Below are 23537 nucleotides of genomic sequence, written 5' to 3'. Positions count from 1 at the left end.
GCAATTCTGAGGAAGATAGATTGACTGACCTTCCAAAGTCAAACATGACAGTCATGACACAAGCATGGCCCCATACCTCCCTTGATGGAAATCCTACCAAAAACATTAAATGCACCCCTGTGGCTCCACAAAAAAGTGCATAAGTCACAAAACTGTCGGAGCATTTAAAGCCTTGAGTGTAAATCACGCCATCCGGAAGTGTTGCAAGTCAGAAGTAGTTTGGAAAACTTCGGAGACCGGGGTCTTCGTAGTTGGACAAGGAACTTCAGAACCTGGGCGTTCTGGAGTTCCGGGGTTGAGGGACTAGGAACTTCGTAGACTGGGGTCTCCGTAGTTGGGTAACTTCGAGGACCGGGGTTTCCATAGTTGGACAAGGAACTTCGGAACCCGAGGGTTCCGAAGTTCCAGTGTTGAAGACTAAGGAACATCGGAACCTGGGGGTTTCGGAGTTCCGAGGTAGAAGACTTAGGAACTTGGGGAACTTCGGAGACCGGGGTCTCCGTAGTTGGGGAACTTCGGGGACCGGGGTCTCTGTAGTTGGAGAACTTCGAAGAACGGGGTCTCTGTAGTTGGACAAGGAACTTCGACACCCAAGGGTTCCGGAGAGGAGAACAAAAGAAAAGCTAAGGGAAGGAAGGGAACTTCGGAAACTTGGAGTTCCGGAATTCCGGAGTAGGAAAGAAAGAAGCTAAGGCAAAGAAACTCGAAACCTCGGGGTTCCGAAGTTCCGAACTAGAGAAAGAGAGGGCTAAGGAACTTCCGACAAGACAACACTTCAAACCATGATTTCACTGCTTTTCTCCTTGATCAATTGGGCAGCGCTGGTCCATAGAACATATCTCTGATCGGTTCTCACTGATGGACCGAGGGTGTCATAAAATGACAACAGTTATCAATAGGTTGTACCTCTATCATCTTCTTACTTTTTTCCATACTCTTCATCAGCCAATCAGGAATAGCGGATATCTCCAAACCATCATCGAGACACATCTCTCAATCAAACCCTCTCAATGCCAAGATAACCTCATCATCACCAGGATTGCTCCTGGTCAAATCATATACCTCATTTCCTAAACTAACTTCTAAAAGGACAGTAGGGGATCCCGACTGATCATCATTCTCATTCGATGGAGCAGATGTCGATGTGGCATGTAAATCCTAAATATTCTCCGGTAATATCATTGTGTTGGAACATTGTTGGGTCTCCTTGTTCTGCTCTGTCATTTCAACTTCCTTAATTGATGAGACACTGAGAGGGGGTGAAGGAATGATAGTCTTTTGTTTCTTCTTCTTGACCTCCTCAATCTTCTTCCCTCTAACCTTGACTCCTCCTGGTGTGTTTATCCTTCTCTTGCAAGTTTGACTCTCTTCATCCGCATGAATCATGACATCATTGATAGTCCTCCGATCATCCTCGAAAGCAGATTCTTCCGGCTTCATCTATTCATAAGTGAAGCAAACACCCATATCAACTAACTTATTCATCTAAATATCCACCCATGCACGGGAGAAACTCAAGACCTCTCTCATCAATATCTTCAAATCTATCTCTTCTGATTATGACAAATTAGGCAATAAGATTGCCTTCTTCATTTCATTTTCATAATGTGGATGCGTATGATCTCTGTCGTCTAACACTTAAATCAAGAATGAGGAAAAGCCCACACTTCCTCGTGAAATCCACTGACATCCTGGACAACATTCGTCTCTTCACTGCATGCTCATCCATCAGGTTGCCCCAATTATCTTTTATGTCTGCCTTGTGGATGAACTTCTCTCCCCTGATCCTTCCAACTTTCTTATCTGGATCAAATCTTTCTCTTTTCTTGAAGGTTGCAAATCGATAGAATGCAAGCTCCTCACTCGCAGTGTTGGCAGCTTAGGCCAACTGGCAAACCTCCAACGTCTACCAACTAAAATAGGGAATGTCATGCCTATCCTATGCTTCTTTTTTTGAATGGTATCAAACTCTCGGAGTTGTCTCACCACTTCCAATAAGATCATTATGTCGGAAGGATACCTAGGAAGCCTATAGGGTTCAGATTGAAACCCATGAATCCTAAGGTACGTGAAAGTGGGAAACTGTATATAACACGATCCATATTTCTCTATCAGCTATGTTGCCTCCTTGGACAACCTTCTGTGGATTCCGCCTTCCAGCATTCACGTGATGTACATTGTGAATACATCATTCACTCTCATATAATCTTCAATTCTATACATGTTCAGTTGGGGATAGCACTCATAACTCCTGAATTGTCCTTGCCCATTCCCGACTTCACCTCTGCATATCAAACCTTTGTATGTAACAAACCGTGCAAGCAGGTACACCAAGTAGGAAGTCATGGCGAATGACGTGGACCGCTCCACATTTCTCAGCTGAAAGTCCAGAATGTCACCTATGATTCTAGACCAATTTATCAACGTTCCTCTTAGACAATCCTAGATGAGATAGAACATACATCCATTGTATATTGCACCCTACGCCATCCCCATTACTCGGTTAAGTAGGAATACTAAATCACTATATTCCTCTTTGAAGTTTGTGCACGTGTGTCTTGGGAGCCTTGGAATGATGAGGCCTAGGCTCCATCATCCACTCCTTATTCACCATGGTCTTACACGCATCCATCTTCTTCTTATATCGATCTTTATATTCATCTTTAGTTACATCCTTAATGTCTGCTCCATGTGGAATTCCAAACACTTCAGCAATCGCATCCTCAGCAAGGTAGTCAATGACGACGCCCTTAGGAGTCTTCATCATTCGGGAGCGAGGATCATAACATCGTGCACACTCCAAGATAAGCTCACTACACTGTATGGACTGTGGAAATCCAGCGGCTTGTAAAATACCACTCTTCATAATGTTCACATACGCTGGGGAAGGAATCTGGCTTCCAATTCCGAACATCCGTCGCCGCATCTGGTTCAGGTTCAAGAAATGCATGTTCATGTCCGTTATCTCCTTCCCTCTGGATGACATCTTGGATTCAAGATAGAATCTAGTCTCAACAATCCTCTGCTGTTCTCTCCTTTCCTTAAGTCCGGACTTCGATATCGCACTTGTACGAATCTTGAAGTTAGAACTTAGAAAAAATATAATATTCTTAAAAAAAATTCCTGACTTCTTAATGATGTAGACTAATTAGGGTATGGAAATCAAGAAAATAATCAACACTCTAGGTAGATTTCAACAATTTAAATAGAAAATGTGACAAGGTTAGGGTATGAAACCCTAATGAACACCTCCTTATACTCAGAAATTTCGTGCAAATCAAAGTGCAAAGGAGTATACTGGATCAACAGTGACTAAGAAAAGGCATGAAAGATTGTGTTTTCACACAATTATGTCTGAGGACACCTTCCGCAATCAAATTTGAAGACAACCTGCAACTAATAAATTAACCTCTCAAAACATGTTGCAATCATTCAAAATTAGCACAAATTCGATGAAAATCAATCATGATGATGGAAACAATCAAACTAAGGAACATAGGTATGGCCGGTAAAAGTTAAATTTATGAGGACAAGCAGCCAAAACGAAGTTGCAGACCTGTGACAGCTCTCAAATGGTCTGAGGATTGACTGAAAATGATCCCCAAAATGCCTCCAAGTGTAAATTGCTGTAGTTGTGGTTCGCTGGGCAATAAAATATAAGTTTGGAAATCGATGATCAGCCAACAATGGAGGTCGAACTAGCTGTAGTAATGGCGTCAAAACTCAGATCTGAAGTAACCACAGCGAATGGGAACAATGGCAGCCACCAAACATGAAGGGAATCCACCAAAATATGGCAGCAAACCCTTGCAAAACCTAAATCGAAATTTTCCCGCTATAGTGTGAACTCACACAAGTCTGAAAATGTCATCAAAGGTATTCCAATCTGCCAACCTAGGTCTGAGAACAGCAAGCAAGGATGGCAGCATCAATGAAAATCGCCCAAGTTGGAGAAAGAAACTCCAAACACAAAAAATCGCCCTCCTTACCAAAATCGCTACCTCACCAAAAATGGCGAACTTCACCAAAAATCATGGCATTCAATCATCAATGGCAGCCACCAAACATGTCGCCAAGCTGGAAAAAGAAATGGCAATGAGGAAAAAGTGGCAGCAAGAAGAGTCTTCAATCAATCACTTTACTTGAACACTTCCTCCAAAATCGCCAACTATGGAGAAAATCGCCCTTGCATAGGCACACTTGGCAAACTAAATAATAAAATAATGCTGGCTCTCTCCCTATTTCAACTCACTTTCATCATCAAATCTCATCACACAAGCAATGTGGGATAAAATGCTTGTTCTTATTCTTGCTTGGTGAAACCAATTTGCTTCTAGAAGGTTGAAAACATTAAATGCTCATTGCAAATCATTAATTGCTTTTTATTTATTTTAAATAATCATTGCCTTTCATTAAAAAACAATTAAATGGGGCTCACTTTATTAAAATATTTCAATTTAAATCCAAAAATGGCCAATTGGGGAAAATTGATCCCAGTAAGGATTAAAAAATCCTCACAAAAAAATCACTTGAAATCATAAAATATCCCCTTAGGGGAAAATCGATCCCAATAGGGATGGGAAAATCCCATTGAAAATCATCAAATGTGCATGAAATGGGGGTCTAGGGGAAAAACGATATAGGTGTGGAATGAAAATTCCACTTAAAACTAAGTCATCACAAAAAAATACCCCTCTGGTGGAAAAACAACCCTAGTCTGGATGAAAATCCGGACTCAAAACATTAGAAATCTCTCTTAGTGGAAAATCGACTAGAGTCGAACCTGAGAGTCTACACAAAAATCCTCAAAACTTGTCACAAAAGACCTGGTGGAAAATCGACCCAAGTGTGGAATCAAAACAACTGTCATTCGCAATCCCATCCATACTCCCCGATGGAACAACGTGAGTAGTCATGATAAATCCTGACACTTAGTCAAAATTTAATGCATCCAGGGGAAAAAAGACCCTAGTATGGATTCACAGTGGTGGAAAAATGGGGCATGTATAGATTTCAAGGGAAATCCATGTCCAGTCTGGATTTTGAGTAGGGAAAACCATGGGTAGTCAGGAATATGTGGGGAAAAGCACCTCCAATATGGAATTTTGACCTTTAAACCCTTAGAATATCGATTTTCATTCGGAAAATGATGATTTTTCCACTCAAAATCACTAGGAAACTTCGAAACTCAATAAAGCTCAACTGGAATCAAGGAAATTCATCAAAAATTGGAGCGTAACACAAGGAAATCTATCGGGATAAAGTGTGAAATCAACTTGAATAACTTCCTAGGAGCGAGAAAACAACTCCAAAAGGTTTAAAAACACCTTAGCACTTAAAATCATCGACAACGACATTCAAAAACACGTTAACGCTCCAAAGGGTCTACACTCAGACAAAACTAGGATCATTTAAAATTCTCAATTTTCACAAGCTTGATCTTATAACCTCAAAAATCCTAGAAGACACTGGGCATGACCAAAACTCCGAGACTCGGGCACAGGAAACACAAAATTGCCCACTAAGCTGCCAAAATCCTAACCTAAACACGCGAAAAGCAAGAAAAGAGGGGGTCCCCGTTGGCAATGGGGCGATGTGTGAAAAGGTCACAACATCTGGCGACGCCACGGAGGAAATGTTCCACAACATTTCAAGAATAAAGCTCAATCCGACTCTTAGAATCTTCAATTAATCCTTGCATAACATAGCAAAAGTTAGAAAACACATTTGAAAGGATGGAATCCAAGAATTGTATCAAGTTACTTAGTTATTGATTATCCACGTGTGTGCAATTGTATTCATTACCTTCACGAGAATATTGTCAAGTCAAAGGATCCAGTGAGACTAGCTATGTAAGATGTCCATACTTCGCAAGCGGCCTATTGTAACCTCACGAATATTGCTCCACTGTCGGCCAAGCGTCTATAGCCTCGATGGAGTTACTCGCATATTCCCATTAGCCAATTCAGATTTTTCATTTCTTTGCATTTCTTTCTTCTTTCTTTCTTTTTGATGATATTTCTTTTCATGTACTTTTCATATTCCGTCAATTCCTTTGGCTCGTAAGGAATGAAACTTACTAGGGTTCGAGAATTACAATGGCATTGAAGCAGGAAATAAAATTTTTAACTACTCACAGATTCACTTGAAAATCTACAATAACTCGAACAAAACTAATGTGTAAAATTTAATAATCAAATGATGTCAACATCAAGGTACAATAAAAGTTTTCCAATCTTGTCAAATACGGATTCAACCTATGATATACTATACAAAAACAATCTCCAATTCAAAGAACTTCATGAGGTATCATTCAAGAAAAGGACTGAACAAAACCTAGTGAAACGCAGAGTGTGTCTTAACAACAACTCCCACATCACAAGCGGATATCCCTCGGAACTAACATCTAAGCAAAGCCGACCTAAAACCTAAAGCAGAACCGAGAGCAAACCTAAACTAAGGCAAACCAAAGCAGACCTATTCTAACTATGATACAAGGGGTAGGCTTCAGAAGAAGCCTAAGGTTGGAAGTAATGCTTGAGGAATTGTCCATTGACAGGCAACGGGACATCCTCACCAGTTAAGGTTCTCAGCTTGAATGCATTTTCTCCTAGTATCTCAGCAATCTGATAGGGGCCTTTCCATAATTTGTCAAATTTGTTGTGATCTCCCCTTCTCTCATGGGCTTTGTCCCAATACAGCACCAGGTCAGAAATCCTAAATGCGTTTGCCCGTACTTGTTTGTCAAACCATCTCTTAACTATGCCCTAATGTTTGGCGAAGTTCTCTAATGCTTTTATCTCTCTTTTCTTCTTAGTTCATCAACTGTGTCAATCTTGTTTGCACTCTGTCTTCGCCTTCCATGTAATTTTGGATAAATCTCAACGTAGAAATTCTTAATTGTACGAGGAAGACAGGCTCTTGGCTATATACCAAAAAATATGGGGAAGTCCCCAATGAATTCTTCACTCTCGTTCTATCTGCCGAAAGGGCGAATCTCAATTGCGTGTGCCAGTCTTTTGGATTTTTCTCTAGCAACTTTTTAGTCACACTCAGCAAATTCTTATTTGCCAATTTGGCTAACCCATTACCCTGAGGATAATAATTCGATGAAAACTTAAGGGTTATACCATATTCAAAAGCCCAATTCGAAAATTTCAATGATGTAAAGGCAAAACAATTATCACAAACAATAGCATGTGGACAGCCAAACCTGGTAATGATGTTCTCCTCTAAAAATTTAATCACAGCATCAGTTGTACATAACTTCAAAGCTTGAGCTTCTGACCACCGAGTACAGTAATCAGTCGAAGTTATAATGTACTTGTGTTGCGCATGGGAAGGTGGATTGATCATACCAATGAAGTCGATACCCCACATAGCGAAAGGTTTGGACTCAATCACGCGCTGAAGCGGCATAGCTGGATTCTTCTCTCGAACGGAAGCAACCTGGCATGTGTGGCAAGTCTTCACATGTTCATGAGTATCTCGGAACAAAGTAGGCCAGTAATAGCCTCCTCTCAAAATTTGGTGCGCAGTAGCCAAGCTTGCACCATGACCTGTCCCAAATCTGTTGTGAAAATGTTCCATAATCTATTTAGCTTCATCTTTGCCAACACATCTCAAATATATTCCTTCGTGATTTCTTCGATATAAAACCGAGCCTTGTAACATAAAATGTTGACACTTCAATCTTAATGCTCTCTTCCTAGCAGGGCTCATACGTGCGGGGCATTTTTGGTTTAATAAATAGCAAACAATATCTCTATACCATTCATCTAGAGTGACATCCTCAATTGCATAGACTTGTTGGACCAATCCGGGTGCATCAACTGCTAAAGTCTGCACTAAGGCTTGACCTCGAACAAGTCTCATTGGTTGGATCTCGATGTCATACTCCTGGATAGCGGCAACCCACTTTCCTCTCCTTTCTCCTAATTCGTTCTGCATAAGGAGCATCTTAACTGCTACATCTGGGACTATGGCATAAACTTTTGTCCTCAAAATGTAATGTTTGAATTTCTTTATTGCTTTCACTAAAGCATAAGCTTGTTTCTCTACATTTGGATATCTTAGTTCCACATCTTTCAACGGCACGCTCATAAATGCTATAGGATGTTCATCTTTATCTTCGTTCTTCTGTGTAAGGACTACAGCACAAGTATGTTATGAAGCGAATGAATACACATAAAAAGGTCTTGCATAATTTGGACTGACCAAAATGGGAGCCTCGGCGATGATGGACTTGATCTCTTCAAATGCTTTCTTTGCTTTTGTCGCCCATTCCATCTTGGCATCTTCCTTCAACATTTCATTCAGTGGTTGTATTATCTCAACAAATCCAGAGATAAATTTCCTCACAATGTTAATTTTAACGAAGGACTTCAGTTCTTTCTTACTGCATGGGAGGCTTATCTTGGATATACCTTCAACTATTTTTGGATCAATGGATATTCCTTTCTCTGAGATAATATGTCCTAACAATTTAGCTTCTATAACCCCGAATATGCATTTCTTGGGATTAAGAGATATCTCATACTTTGTGCATCTTTGAAATACCTTTCTCAAATCTTCAATGTGATCTTCTCTTTTCCTTGAGAAAATTGTGATGTCGTCCATGTAAATAATGATGCATTTTCCAATCAAAGCTTGAAATGCAATATCCATAGCTCTCTGGAACGTGGCTTCAACATTGATTAAGCCAAATGGCATCCTTCTGTATGCAAATGTACCCCACTTTGTGGTGAAAGTTGTCTTTAATCAATCTTCATATTCTACCATCACCTAATTGTATCCTGAATATCCGTCCAAAAGGGTCATCATTTGCGATCCATTCACAATCTGTAAAACCTCGTCCAATGACGGAAGTGGGTAGTTATCTTTCTCTAATGCTCTATTCAAATTTCTAAAATCAACACAAAGCCTTATCTCTCCACTCTTTTTTCTAACTAGGACCAAATTGGCGACCCACGTCGAGTGTCGCACCGGAAAGATAATCCTTGCTGACAACAATTTCTTCACTTCTTGATATATGAGAGGCTCCAGCAAAGGGTTCACTTGCCTCTGTCTCTGTCTAAATGACTTATTGTCTGGTTTCAAGGGAATAGTGTGTGTAATGATTGATGTATCATATGTCTTCAAATCATCATATCCCCATGCAATCACATCGGGAAAATCTCTCATGTTCTTCGATATGCCTTCCCTTTCACTCGGCGTGCATGCTTTCCCTATGAATACATTCTTAACTTCTTCGTCATTTCCCAAATTCACCATTTCATAGGTACTTCCACTTGAGTCATATGATCTTTCTACTTTCATTTTATCTCAATCAAATATTCTTTCTAGCTCTATCATTCCCTTAGAAATGAAGTTTGCCTTCAAATCAAGGATACCATCTGAATCATATTCTGCTTCTTCGGCTTCCTCTTCATCAATAACCTAACTCGAGAAAATATCTGTATTTGTCAGAAAATCCAATATATGCTTATCATCTTCAAAAACTTGGAAATTGGTGACATTATCTGGTACGGATGGAACTGGTGTGAGTTCCACTATAAATTTCTTCAATCCTTCCATGGCGATGGGTGCCAAGGAACTAGCAGCCTTTGTAAGTGCATTTGCCACTTGGTATTGTGATCTGTATATTGACTTGATATTGAAAGCATCAAAGCTTTCGATGAGATCCCATACTCTATTGCGGTATTTTGTCAATCTTTTGTCGTGGCAGACATACTGCTTCTGCACTTGTCTCACTACAATCTATGAATCTCCAAACACATGTACAATCTTCACTTTCTTCTAAATGGCTAACAGCAACCCATGAACTAAGGATTCATACTCAGCGACATTGTTTGTACATTGAAACTGTAATCTATGAGAGGCCAAATAAGTTTCCCTTGAGGGACTGATCAATTCAAATCCGGCTCCTGATCCTTTCTTTGACTTTGAACCATCAAATCTCAATGTCCAAACTTGATTTTCGTCATGTATTTCCTCTTCTTTAGTTGTATCTTAAATTTTATCTGCAATTTCCTCATCTAGCATAAGAGAGGCCTCTTTAATCTCTTCAAGTGTCAAAATCTCAAGAATTCTCGTGTATCTGATTCAAAGCTATCTTGCACATCATGCAACAGAATTCAGAATGAGCAGCATTGTGAATTTGGCACCAATTAGGCAACAATAAATCTTGAATGCGAGCACAGTTGCCTAACTCGAATCCCTGCTGAATATTCTAGAATACAAATCTTCTGAAACTTTCAAACATATCAACTTCTTCATCTGTATCATGATCACTCTCTACTACAACTTTTGTGGAATTCATAATCTCATAGCTAGGGAGACCTTCTCAAGATCCGAGATACATGGCTGCTCATGTTCTTCAATATGAATTAATACCTCCTAATAGACCTCAAGTCGGCCATATACTTTTAGCGCCAAGGATAAGGTCAGACCTATATATTACAAGTTACATATGAGTCTCCCTTAGTTGCATGTTACATTTAACTTAATCACAAGTTACACACAAGTGGTCCGCCCAAATAGGGCCTGACCAAAATTAGACTCGTACAACTAAGATATCCAAATGCTAAGGCTGACAGGCCACTTCGCATTTTTGTGCACTAGGTCGACCCTAGAAGGGATCCGACCTAGCTACACAACAACACTTCCTCTTAGCTAGGGAGGATTCCTTTTGAATAACCAAGTCACATAGTGACTACCACCATGGCTACTCCCATGAATAATACGTTCACCATAGCTACTCCCAGAGGGTGAATAAGCACATCATGGAATTTCTTTCATGATACCCACCATACCTACTCGCAGAAGGTGGGCTCACCATGCCTATTCGCAGAGGGTGGAAGAGGGCTTTCACCTCAACCTTCTCCCAGAGAAGGGTGCATTACCACCATGCCTACTCGTAGAGGGTGGAACAAGGGCTCTAACCTCAGACTTCTCCCAGACAAGAATGCATCTCCACCATGCCTACTCGCAGAGGGTGGATCCACCATTACTACTTGTTGAGGGTGGAACGAGGGCTTTCACCTCAAACTTCTCTCACAGAGAAGAATGCATTAACAAGGGATTGCACCTCGAACTTCTCCCTCACAGAGAAGAACTCATAACACAAGGGATTACACCTCGAACTTCTCCCTCACAGACAAGAACTCATTAACAAGGGATTGCACCTCAAACTTCTCCCTCACAGAGAAGAACTCGTTAACAAAATTTCATGACGACATGGCTCCCTCTGAAGCTGAAATGTCAGGCTCTCTGTGAAGCTGAAATGTCAAGCTCCCTCTGAAGCTAAAATGTCAAGCTCCCTCTGAAGCTAAAATGTTAGGCTTCGTCAAGCTCCGTCTGAAAATGAAATGTTAAGCTTCCTCTAAAGATGAAGCGACAAGCTCCCTCTGAAGCTGAAATCAATCTTCTGACCTCTTCGTCCAAGGTTACTTCAGACGATATGTCAGAATTCCCCTGAATACTGATTCTTCCTCTACGAAGAAGTGCAAGCAATCTTCCTTCCTTGAATGCAATCTCTGATTCGTCCAACACGACCGAGAGTGATCTGCTCAGTGCCTAGATACACAACGTCGTTGCAGTGCTCCATACTAGCAATCACTCCATTTCCCTTGAAGTACTTCCTCACGGACTTGCTCAACCCATTAAAATAAGCCTTAGCCAATTCCACCCCCCCCCCGCCAAGACCCTCGCTTAGCAACTCCAAAATATGAATAATGTCGCCCTTCACGCCATCGATCCTCGCCCGGGACAAATATGAGTGCAATGCATCATAAAGTTCTGCAGCACGCTCTGGCGGAACGAGGCCCACACCATTGTTAACGATCTTATCAACAGCCAGATCTTCCATGGTAGTTTCCAAACCTGGCGAAAGCCTTGGGGTCAAAATTTCAAACAACAATTTTATACTCCTAGGGCGCACACCGCCCTAGTAACCACAAAAAGCGTGCCAGACATACACATAATCCAAACTATGAAACTCTATTTTCAGATCCCTCACAAAAGCCCCCATTCCCATCTCCTTTTCTTCCTCCACGCTTTCCTGAGCCTTGTCACGCAACGACCCGCCAACATAACCAGCAATTTTGTAATTCTCTTTGAAGCTCGTCAACCGGCAAGGCATTTGTTTGCCTGCAACAGTGAGAGCCATGGCTTCTTTTGACAGATCGGCATCATTAGAAATTGACTGCCATCTGTCATCAATGAGCACAAGACCAGGCGGGCATCCACCATTAGCGAGCGTCTTCACGCCTTCCCACACACCAAAGGGTGCAACAGTTAAATAAAATGTATCCTAATTTATCCACAATGCCAGGCAAGGTCTTTTCCTCCCGTCGGCGGAAAGTTTTAAGATGGACCTGCAGAGCCTGCAAAGCGTCCTTCATGAGATCGTACAGGTCTGATTCGGCATGCACGTACACATGCACAACACTCCTGAAGCTCGAACCTACGACGCCTTTGACACAGCTCTCCACACAAACATCCACGATGTTGTCCTCCCCTGGCTGCAACGAGGCCCTAAATGGGCCCTCGATTATGGGAAGCAAGAGGACGTATGGGTGGGGGCTAAACCCTCACTGGCCGATTTGGATGGTGTTTCCAGAAGCACAAATTGGGTCTCGGTCTCCATGTCGGAGCTCGTGATTCCAACCCAATGTGTCATCCACCAGACCTTGAAGCAGAAAATGCTGCAGAACCTCATGTCTTTCAGCTTTCCCAATGAGGTGACAAGGCGGCTTTGCGAGGTCTCAGTAATCGACTTTTGCCTGCAGTTAGATTTCTCAGTCTGCAAATTACTTTGATTGAACTCCCTCAAAAGCACAGGATCTACCTTCAAGCGGTTAGGCTCTATAGAAGAAACCCGCTCTAATACCATGTTGATTTTATGGTAGTGCTCGTTAACCACAGGCAAACATCAGATCTGTTGCCTTCCCAACCATAGACGATAAGCTCTTATCGTCACCCCTGAGCACACTACATGTCCTTCATGTTATTCAATTCATGACCTTGCATATATATGAATCAATACCTCCTAATGGACCTCAAGTCGGACATATACTTTTGGCGCCAAGGATAGGGTTAGACCTATATATTACAAGTTACATATGAGTCTCCCTTAGTTGCAAGTTACATATGATGCCCAATTAGGGCCCAACTATTAATGTCTTCTAAGGCCGGCAAGGCCACATGCATGCTAGGCGAGCTAGGTTGGCGCTAGAAGGGCTTCAACCTAGCTACATACATCAACATAATCCAACACAAAGATCTTGTAATATTATAGTATTTGACAAGGAGTTGGGGAAGACAGCCAAGGAGCATTTCCACATCTTTGGTCACCACTAGTTATTCCAAATTATATCCTACACTACTTGTTTAGCATTTCCACATCTTTGGTCACCACTAGTTATTCCAAATTATATCCTACACTACTTGTTTAACTTCTTTGCAAACATTTTCTCATATAGATACATTCCACATATACCAAAAATACCTTGTGAGCCTGTCCTCCCTTTCTTGGTTATAATCTACTACTTTCCTAACTGCTTATCCTATTTATATTGCCATCTTCTAAGGTTTTACATACCAACACTAGCACTTGCTTAAACCCAACCCAACTTCTTAAAAGGAAATTGTTTACTCTTATGAAGTTCACAAATGCATACAATAGTCGACACTAACACAAATAGAACAACAAAATATCATGTAATAGAAGCTTTATTCAATAGAATTTTCTTACATTCATGTTTATTGGGGAACCCCAAGCCAAAATTAGACACCTTCTCTATCTATGAGAGTTCATTTTATAAAGCGCAACCAACAGTTGTCAGATCAGACAAGCCTGTCAGAACTACTATAGTGACTCATATTAGATCATGGAAGCCCAAGCCAAGATTAGACAACTTATTTTTCAATGAGTTCAATTTATGAAGGGCAGCGAACATTTATAATTTAAGACAAAGCTGTGGATACCACTACAATGAATCATAATAACTACAATGAATCATAATAACTAACCAAAGCTAGATCTAATGACTCCATCAGCCATCTTGAATCTGAAGATGATTGTATTAAACATTTTTGCTCCAGACAATTTCTTCAAATTGTCCCAAATTTCCTTAGATGATAATCTATATGATGTAACTCAAAATCGTAGAGAGAAAGACCAATTATGGCAATAGCTTTATCATCTTTGCTTTGCCAATTTAATAATTTATTGGCATATGTAGGTGGTTTCTTGGTTTCTTACTCCCATTAACTAGTACCCACTAATTCCTGTGCATCAACTGCATCTAGATTTTTACTTTCCATGTGTGGAAGTTGAGGTTTGAATATTTAACAAATGGAATTTTTCATTTCCAAAAAAAAATTCCCAATAAATTTGTGGAAAAGTTCAAACCCTGATAAAATTATTGGAAAGAAAAATAATAAATTGGTGGCAAAGTTTTTAGACTTTGAAAGGAAATTTAAAACTGAGAATACCTCCAAATAATGCACTAGCCATGACTAAAATTCACAGCCTTTGTTTGCAGCCAATAATATTTGTGTCAAATGACGTAGAAATGCAAAACAGAACCAAGAAGCAAATCATGCAAAATCATGACCAGAAGCATGACAGTTCAATAGCAACCCACAACCCACGGTCATCCGCAAACTGCAGCATGGCTTCATTCCTGTCATACTGCTCCTTCATTGATATGTTGCAGTAGAAATGACAGCTCCATCCTACTCTAAATACCATTTTGAAAAAGACAACACAATATTAAATTATTTGATATTACAGAGAGTATTACAATGAGGTTCATCCCAGTATTTAGAGTTTGAGTGATGTAACCAACAATACATAAACTTGACACTCGTTGAAGATTCTATATGCTAATAATGGCAACACTGACAAACCACTAAGCCTTATATCCTACCACAACATACATTGTTGATCCACAACTTCTAAACTTTCTTCTGCATGCAGAGCTTCAACATTTCCTTATGAATCTTAAACAAGCCATCAATGCCTTGAAATTGCAAAGGATCTATGACACCATGACTGGTTAGAGAGCTTGCTTTTGAACTTAAACCAAAGAGGCAAGTTATATTTTTGTTATTCCTACAATAGGTGCAAAGAAAATGTAATTTTCATTTATGCTACAACCAGCAGAGTCAAATGATACCAAGATTGCCACTTTCCATGCCCAGAACTTTTTTATCCAATTTTTTCCTTACTTGAGAGGATCAAACCTAAAGGATGGTCTCACTTCAGAGATTCACTGCCTGCATTAATCTCTTCCTTCCATTGCATTCTTATAAGAAGGGCAATATTTCAATGATTGAAGCAGGTGGTTCACTTACAACTTCATCCTTGACAAGCTACTTATTCACATGCTGATAATGATGTGTGCAGATCTTAGAAGAATAACTGTCTTTGGAGGACTCCAGACAGTAGAGGTGATTTGATTCTTAAATGCTCTAAATCTATTGCAAAGAAGGTAGTTAAAGCAAGTTTAACCGAACTTAAGTGGCAATGGATACAAGTTAACAAACAGGAGAACATCACCGAAGGATCCAAGTTGTGATTTCATTATTGAGATACAAAAATATGCTACAATGGAAAATTCATGAAAGCATTTGGGATAGAGTCCACCATATGTGTGAGGTTTATGACAAACTTTAACTTTGGGGCAAAACTAGAGCTAGTACTTTAAAGTTCAACTTTCAGTTTTGGACTATGTTACAGGACCCTTCATATTTGACCCAGGTACACATGTGGGTCCAGTAAAGGTCCTGGTATGGTGCAGGTTCATGCCCAGCAGGAGCCACGCAGCAGTCTAAATCACAGGGCTCGCCGAATTTCAACCATGAAGTTCAAAATTCGGCGAACTCCAAAACATGATTAAAAATTCATTCAAATTCGCCTTAGATTTGTAAGGCTGAAGGGCATAGTTTTTGCTTTCCTGCCTTTGTCAATAACAAAACCCTAAATGTGGAGCGGGTTGAACTTAGAAACACCGCGCAGAGAGGAAAATCAATGTATTACAGTTTTTTTCGTCTTTCCTTCGTGCCATGGTTACTTCAAATCTTTCCTTCACACATGATTCTTTCAATTCTTTCCTTCGCAAATTTTTCAGGTTCTTTCCGTTGTGCTCGCGTGCTCCTTCCTCTATCGACCTCATCAAGGATTTTTGCAAATGAGCCTTTTATATTTAAGTTTTGTTTTTATTTTGACCTTCTGTTTTTTAAAATAAAATTTAGTAACTTTATATTTTATAAAAATAACCAATGACATTCGTTTATTAATTTTAATTTTTATAATATATTTAATTTGATTTTTAAATAATAAATAATAATTAATAATATATTTATTATTATCTTTAAAATTATTTAAATTAAACTTACAAACATATTTATATTATAATATTTTAAAAATTATTTATAATTTATTCAAATAAAATATAATATTAATTATTTTTTAATTTATTATTTATTTATTAAATTTATTCATTTTTTTTAATAGAATTGTATAAGGCAAATTTAATGCCGATTTTTTTTTCAAATTTTTTACCCTTGTCGAATTTCATCCAAATTTCATTGTTGTCGAACTTGAACTCGAATTCAAACCTTGTGACTTAGGCAGCAGTTACAAAATCAGCCCATGAAAGAAGTATGACGCCATTATTTACCAAATATGATATTGTTTTCTAATGAATTCCTGTTTAAAGTTAAAATTGTCTTGGCAGATTGAGAATTTATAACCATCGTTTAAAAAAAATTAGGGCTATTGTTTTCAATTAAACATGTTTAGATAGCATTAATTGATCCTCAAGAACGTGTTTTTCCATCATTCACTCTCTCATGTGTAGGAGGGGGAAAAAGACAATATTTGGGCCAGATTGTAAATCTGACATCATTTCTGAATCAGCAGACCAGACCTTCAAAATTGACCCTCTACACCTGCTCCTGCATTAACCCTTGTTTGATTGACTTTTCCTAAATGTGGTTATCTGACAGTGTTGACCAAAGAGCTCTGCTATATTGTGACTGCTGACCAAAGAGCTCTGCTACATAGACAGCATAAACTTCTGTAACACTTACATTGACTATTTTGAATGCTGATTACGCTGCATTGAGTGCAATATTCTACTTTTCACTGAATCATGATCAATATTGACCAGGAAACTAGTAAGGTAAGCAGGCTTCTTTGAGCTTTTATTTCTCTATTATATTTTTAAAAAGGGAATCTATTACTGTACATATGAAGTGATCACGAATTGAACTGTTATAACTTACTATGTTAAAATTATGCTGTATTCTATTTATAGGCAATTATGGGTATCACTGTGCTTATAATTTATAATTTTGAACATATTATTATTATTATTATTATTATTGTTATCATATGCTACCATACCCATACCCAAGGGAAAAATAAAATTGTTGTCCGTCATACCAGATTCCCAAACCTGTACTCAAACCAGTGACTTACGTTTTGGATTTATGTATCTTAACTATTTTGGTACAATTCATGTGGAGGTTTCACAGGTAGGTATGTTTACCTCTAGCTTTGTCTTTCCATAATTTTTATTAGTATTAATAGCTCCCAAATCCTTTTCAAAGGCTACAATACATGTAAAAGGTTCTCTACATGGACCATCTCTCTGTCCCAAAAAACAGACCAAACTAAAAGCCCAAAATTAACAACAAATAAACTCAAGCTATATTCTAATGAAAGTAGTAATCTCATAATGCTAAAAAGAAAAATTACCTTTTGCAGATAATGCTCCTCCAGTAACACATCCAGCAACCATGGTGTTAGTAGTATCATGTTTAGCCCTTGCCTGTGAAAAAATTTAAATTGAATATTTGTTTTGCCCAGTATAAAAAGTATTGCTTCAATATGAATTCAACCAATGCACAATGAAATCTTAAATCAATGCGCAAATAAAGAAAAAGATATTATTTTCTTTTCTTGCATTTTAGTTCACCTTCTCAACAACACATTCTACTCCTGAGAAAATAACTCCCATGATTGCGAATGCCTTGGCTGAGCTCAAACTCCTGCCTCCCATCTGCTTTGCCGTATAAACAAATTGTTGCCTAGCTGTCATTTGTTCTTGCATAAGTGGATTGTCCAGAGCACCTAAGAACAAACCCATAAAAACTCCAAGTCCACCTCCTTCAAACATGCAACAACAATTATGTTAGGTACAATTCACGTCTAATAGTTTATATCAAGATTTGCATACCATGAAAAGCATTAGGCACAATTGTGAGTAATACAAACTTTAAATTTAAATGGGCATTAAAAAGCAAAACATAGTATTGCTGCAATTCTAAGATATCAGCAAATTGTTGAAGCCATTAATATAGACTTGAAATGTATATAATGTTTGATCCATATAATGATACACATATGCGTTCATATAGGAGTAGAAAGCATGGACTCAAAAGGCTGTACTCAAAGAAGCGCGCACGCACACACATGCACGAACGCGCACGCGCGCACACACACAGTAACTTAATTAGAATTGGATATAAACAAAATACTTCAAAAAAAATTGAAAAAAAAATCTGTATAGAAATGTGAGTCAGTATGGTGGTGTGTAAATTTCTATATGCATGTTCAACTTTTCAAAAGAATTGAAAAAGTATGGTAGGTAGTGCATACACCAAAAATGGGTACTCACAAATATTCACGTTATTTGGATGAGTTGGCTCTCGTTGCTGCAGACATGGCAGGAATTGGTCTGGTGGAGGGAAGAGTATACAGTTGATTTAATTGTTTTCCTCTCTAGGGAGTAGAAGGTAGATGATCGGCAATAAAGGCACTGTCTAAACAAGCTATGGGGTTCTTGTGATCCATTTAAAAGGTGATGTTTTTGAATGGACAAAGGATGTTTTCTTGTTCGATGTTTTCATGGCAAATGATTTCTAAGATGGCTTCCTATTTATGGATTAGAGCAAGAGGGTAGGTGGAGTCTCTCCTAAGATCTCCCTTACTAGATGGGGATGCAGCCCAGGTCATATGCAATGGAATCATAAATGGTCCCACAAGAGCATTCGAGTGAGTTGACGTTTTAATAGATTGCTTTATTGTTAGATTGTTGGTTTTGATTGTTCAAAGGCTGGTGTAGAGTTTGGCAAATTGTTGGATTCGTTTGGTTTTGTTGAATGTTTAAATGTTTATTTGTTTATGATTTTTTTTGTGTTTTTAATTGTTTTGTATGTTTTTGTTCTTTTGCAATTTTACATGTAACAAATAAATTAATCCAATTAAATAAAGCTTACAAATTTATTTTTGGGGTTTTTTTAAAATTTTAATGAATGAATAACTTATTCAACAGATTGATTTAATTATTTCAATAATTAAATAAACTATGTTAGAGCAATTAGATTTCTCTAATTTATTTAATATAACTAAATAAACAAGTAATACTAATTAATTGATACAATTAATCAAACCTTGCTGCAAAAGTATAACTTCTTTTGAATTCCTTTTCCAAAAATAAATGAATAACATGAAGCAGAAACAATATTTTCCGTACAAGCTTATAGGTATGTGAATAATGTATTGTTTCTTTAATGATCATCTAGTTGTCTTATTTAGTTTAGGAAAGTTTACTTTTCTGCATTCTGTTAGAAACATCGTCTCTTGTAAATCTTTATATAGAGCTTTCATCTCTATTGTTTAATAACATCGATTTACCATAACAATAGGCATACAGAGAATTGAAATTAATTTGCTCTTTGAAAATGACAAAATGACTGAATTTAATGCTTTTAATTTTTGCTTATTGATTAGGGAAGATGCTATTGATTTTTGTTATAAGGAAACTGTTGGAAATGTTGTCATTGATGTCAAAGAAATAAAGACAAAGTTACCATTGATGCCTCTATTACCATCAAGATAAATGTTCCTATTATGTTCAGCTACCATCATCATTGAAAAGGTTGATTGTATTGTCTAAACTAAAGATTTAGACAATCATTGGTTTTGTGGTTGATCCCATACTTATGACACAAGAATACTTTATGAAGAAGAAGACATACTTTATTAAGAAGAAGACATTCACAATGTATATATGTGCGATTCATAAAAGATGAAGTTGTTATGACCAGAGAAGCAATAAGCTGCAAAAAATCACGATTATACCCGATTAATCCTAAATCCTAGAGCCAGCCGATTTATTCCTCGAAAAAATCTCGATTAATAAAAAAATCGTTGACCCAATTTTCAATGATTTTTTGCATTTAAATCACGTTAAAATCATGTTAAAAAACCCCAAAAATGGCAAAAAAAGTGAAAAAAATCATTGTAAAAACTTGCAAAACCCTAGAAAAACTCATTAAATTACTGAATTGCTTAGAAATAGGGTTGATCTGAGATGGAGTCAAAGTCAATGTGGAATCAACGTTCAAAAAGTTAATTATTTTGTCCATTTTGGGGGGGTTCATCATTCCCCACACTTCACTTGTTCAAATCCACGAGCTTAACGATCCAACAAACCCAGAAAGCCCGCGAACTCAATGGCCCAACAGGGGTTTGAACCGTGGTGGCTACCTCACCAATGAAGTGTTTCTACCACAACAATAAACGTCTGAAGACGTGTATATATATATATATATATGATTTTTTATTTTTAATTGATATAGTTAATTTTTGCTCAAACAAAGACATACAATTCATTATGTGAGCAATATATCCAAAGTGCTCCACGAAATAAATTTGAATGACGACAAACAAGCTTCCACAGTTGTAATAAAAGAGCCTCCAGCCACAATCACTAAAATTTGTCTCTACCTAAAATAGTAGTTGCAAGCTAGGTATTGCCAAAACCAATGGCTTGCTAATCTTTTACTTCAGCTAAACAAATGCCTTTTATTGAATTCTACCCCATATAAAAGGCTTACCAATTGCCATCAAGGAATATAAAGCATTGCGACTATGGAATATGATTTGATAAGCCTTCTCAAATATTGAAATACCCCTAGAAAACTCCTTTCCTCGATCACAATGAAAGACTTGGATCACTTCAAAATGGCTTCCACTTCTACGAAATTCCTAACAATAGCTGGATCTCTGTCTGATAAATTTTGATCTCAGCACTTCATAGACTTAGCTAATTTTTTATCTCAGACTTAAGACAACTATTTGGTGGATTTGGTGACTGCCTTTTTAAAAAGTTAATGAATATTTGCCTATGTGATCAGCAATATGAATATAAACAACAAAAATCTATTTGCCCTTAAGTTTTAATAAAAAAAATAGTTTGTGTCTATTTTTCTATAATTTTTTACGATTTTTTAAAATCCAATTTTTGTAGCTATGATATAAAACATCACAATTGTGGAATATGATTTGATAAGCTTTCTAAAATATTGAATTAACCCTACAAAACTCCTTGCCTCAATCAAAATGAAATTCTTGGATCACTTCAAAATGGCATCCACTTTTACTATTTGTCTGTTAACTTCTCCTTGCCTCAATCAAAATGAAATTCTTGGATCACTTCAAAATGGCATCTACTTTTACTATTTGTCGATTCCATAAGAATAAAACGATTAATACTTGTCAAAAATAAAAAACGGTATGTCAATTAAGTGTACAGCGATTTATATGATCATAGTGGGGATGTTTATTAAATATCAGCGATTATATTAATACAGCAAATTTGAGACAATGATGAATCAAGGAAGAGTACAATCATCACTTCGAATGTTATATCCAGTGATCACAATGATTTATATGGTTAATATAATAATATATGAGTATCAATACTTATATGAAATGTTGGGCATGATCAATAGAGTTCTTAAAAAATGTGGTGATTTGTTTCGAACAGAAACAAAGACTAACAATGTAGAAAATGAACAGCAATTACAACTAGCACCAGTTGAATACAGCAACTATACTAAAAGAAGAATCACGGACGGATCAAAGACTATATTACACAGATATAATTTCCAGCTTACCTTCAAAATTAATTAAGTAGACAACAAAAATTTATCCATTGATTTGACATGGAGGATACCGATGCTATTAAAATGATTGGAAGTCGATGAATAAAGAATATGAAAATGTTTATTGATAAGCATACGTATATACTAGCGACTTTACCAAAGTCGATCAAAGTGGCTGGAGAACAACACTTCTTTAAAGAGGCATTTTCATTTGTCTAAAACAGCGGCTCATTATTGTCAATATCTAGTCGAGCGGGATCATCAAAAGTAAGCAACTTAATGACTTTGGAAATTTCTGAATAATCGATCAAGAAAAGTTCTAGTCACTGATGTAATAAGCAAAGAATTGTTAATGATTTGTCATAAAGACATTACTGACTTCAACAGCAATTATGAATTGTAATTTACAAGAGCAGTGTTTTGAGTTATACAAGGCAGCGATCACAAGTGAAAACATATTATAATCAAGAAGCGAAGTTCATAACAAACAATATATTAATATTATTAATTTTCTAAATTAAGAAACAGCGATCTCTTCCAGAATATCGATTTGGACATATCAACTTCAAGAATTTGACCACTGCCTGTTGCCAAAGACTCGTAAAATTATATAGTGCGTAAAGTTTATTAGAGACAGAAGAATCGATGGAAATTAAAAGATAACAAATAGTAAATGACCTCTTTCAGTGATATATTAAGGAAGACAGTATTCGCCGACTCTTGTTTGGCTTGGTCAAAGAAATATGAATACATATGCAGACGATAAAGGAACAGTGATTGGTTTGATTTAAAGAATAAAGGAATTACAGTGATTCATTGATAATGTGCAGCAACTTCATAATCAATATGGGCGACTTTATAAAACAGCCACTAAAAAGATGACTTCATGGTACATATTGATCAGCAATATAGGATAATTTGTATAAGACTTTAAGAATATGAGTGCAATCTGGTATGAGAAGAAAGGACAGGGAATTAGTGAAGAAACAATGACACGATTTGATTAGGAAGACGTGGTATTTGAAATCATAATAATTCGAAATATACGTGGCCAAAGAATGAATAAAACACTTGGTCTATTCAAGATAACAACTCATTATGATAAACAAAGAATATCTTGTTAATAGCCAAAAGGTGCAAATTAGAAAGAAGACCAATTATATGAGTTGATTCATATTAATTACAAGATATTAAAAAAGATATATAAGGTACGGTTAGAGAAGCAAGCAGATCAATTAGCAACAAAGAGATATGATTATGGTTTAGAAAAATCACAACTAATTGGTTAAAAGGATACAACCTTTCATAGAAAGGTTACGTGAGAGATGTATATGAGGACTGAATTTGTAGTAGCTGTGTGTGATCGTGTGTGTAGAGTATGGATTAAAAAGGGGAAGGAAGATCTTTGAGATGTAAGTGTGCAGTATATGAAAATTTTATATCAGATATACATATGAAGAAATATGAGCAGTTAGGATAGATCTCAAGGCAGAAATGTATATGAAGAAATTGCCATATTTATAACAGAATTGAGAAGGGAATCGCAGCAGATATTGAAGAAGAATTTG

General features: G+C 37.5%; 1 protein-coding gene and 1 pseudogene across 2 annotated transcripts in view; both read right to left on the bottom strand.

Annotated features, from left to right (window-relative positions):
* LOC131063708 (mitochondrial import inner membrane translocase subunit TIM22-4) overlaps positions 1-23537 on the bottom strand; it is a 77177-nt gene that overhangs the window by 6430 nt on the left and 47210 nt on the right. For both annotated transcript variants that reach the window (XM_057997606.2, XM_057997605.2), the window contains exons 3-4: positions 17994-18184; positions 17774-17846 (exon numbers count right to left, since the gene is read on the bottom strand). In XM_057997606.2, coding sequence (XP_057853589.2) covers positions 17774-17846; positions 17994-18184 — 264 coding nt within the window. The remainder of the gene's footprint in view (positions 1-17773; positions 17847-17993; positions 18185-23537) is intronic.
* LOC131858102 (probable galactinol--sucrose galactosyltransferase 5) lies at positions 11495-14710 on the bottom strand (annotated as a pseudogene).

Source organism: Cryptomeria japonica, chromosome 9 (assembly GCF_030272615.1).
Source record: "Cryptomeria japonica chromosome 9, Sugi_1.0, whole genome shotgun sequence".
NCBI lineage: Eukaryota > Viridiplantae > Streptophyta > Pinopsida > Cupressales > Cupressaceae > Cryptomeria > Cryptomeria japonica.
Note: the sequence above shows the minus strand (reverse complement) of the source record. Positions and strands in the feature narration are given on the sequence as shown.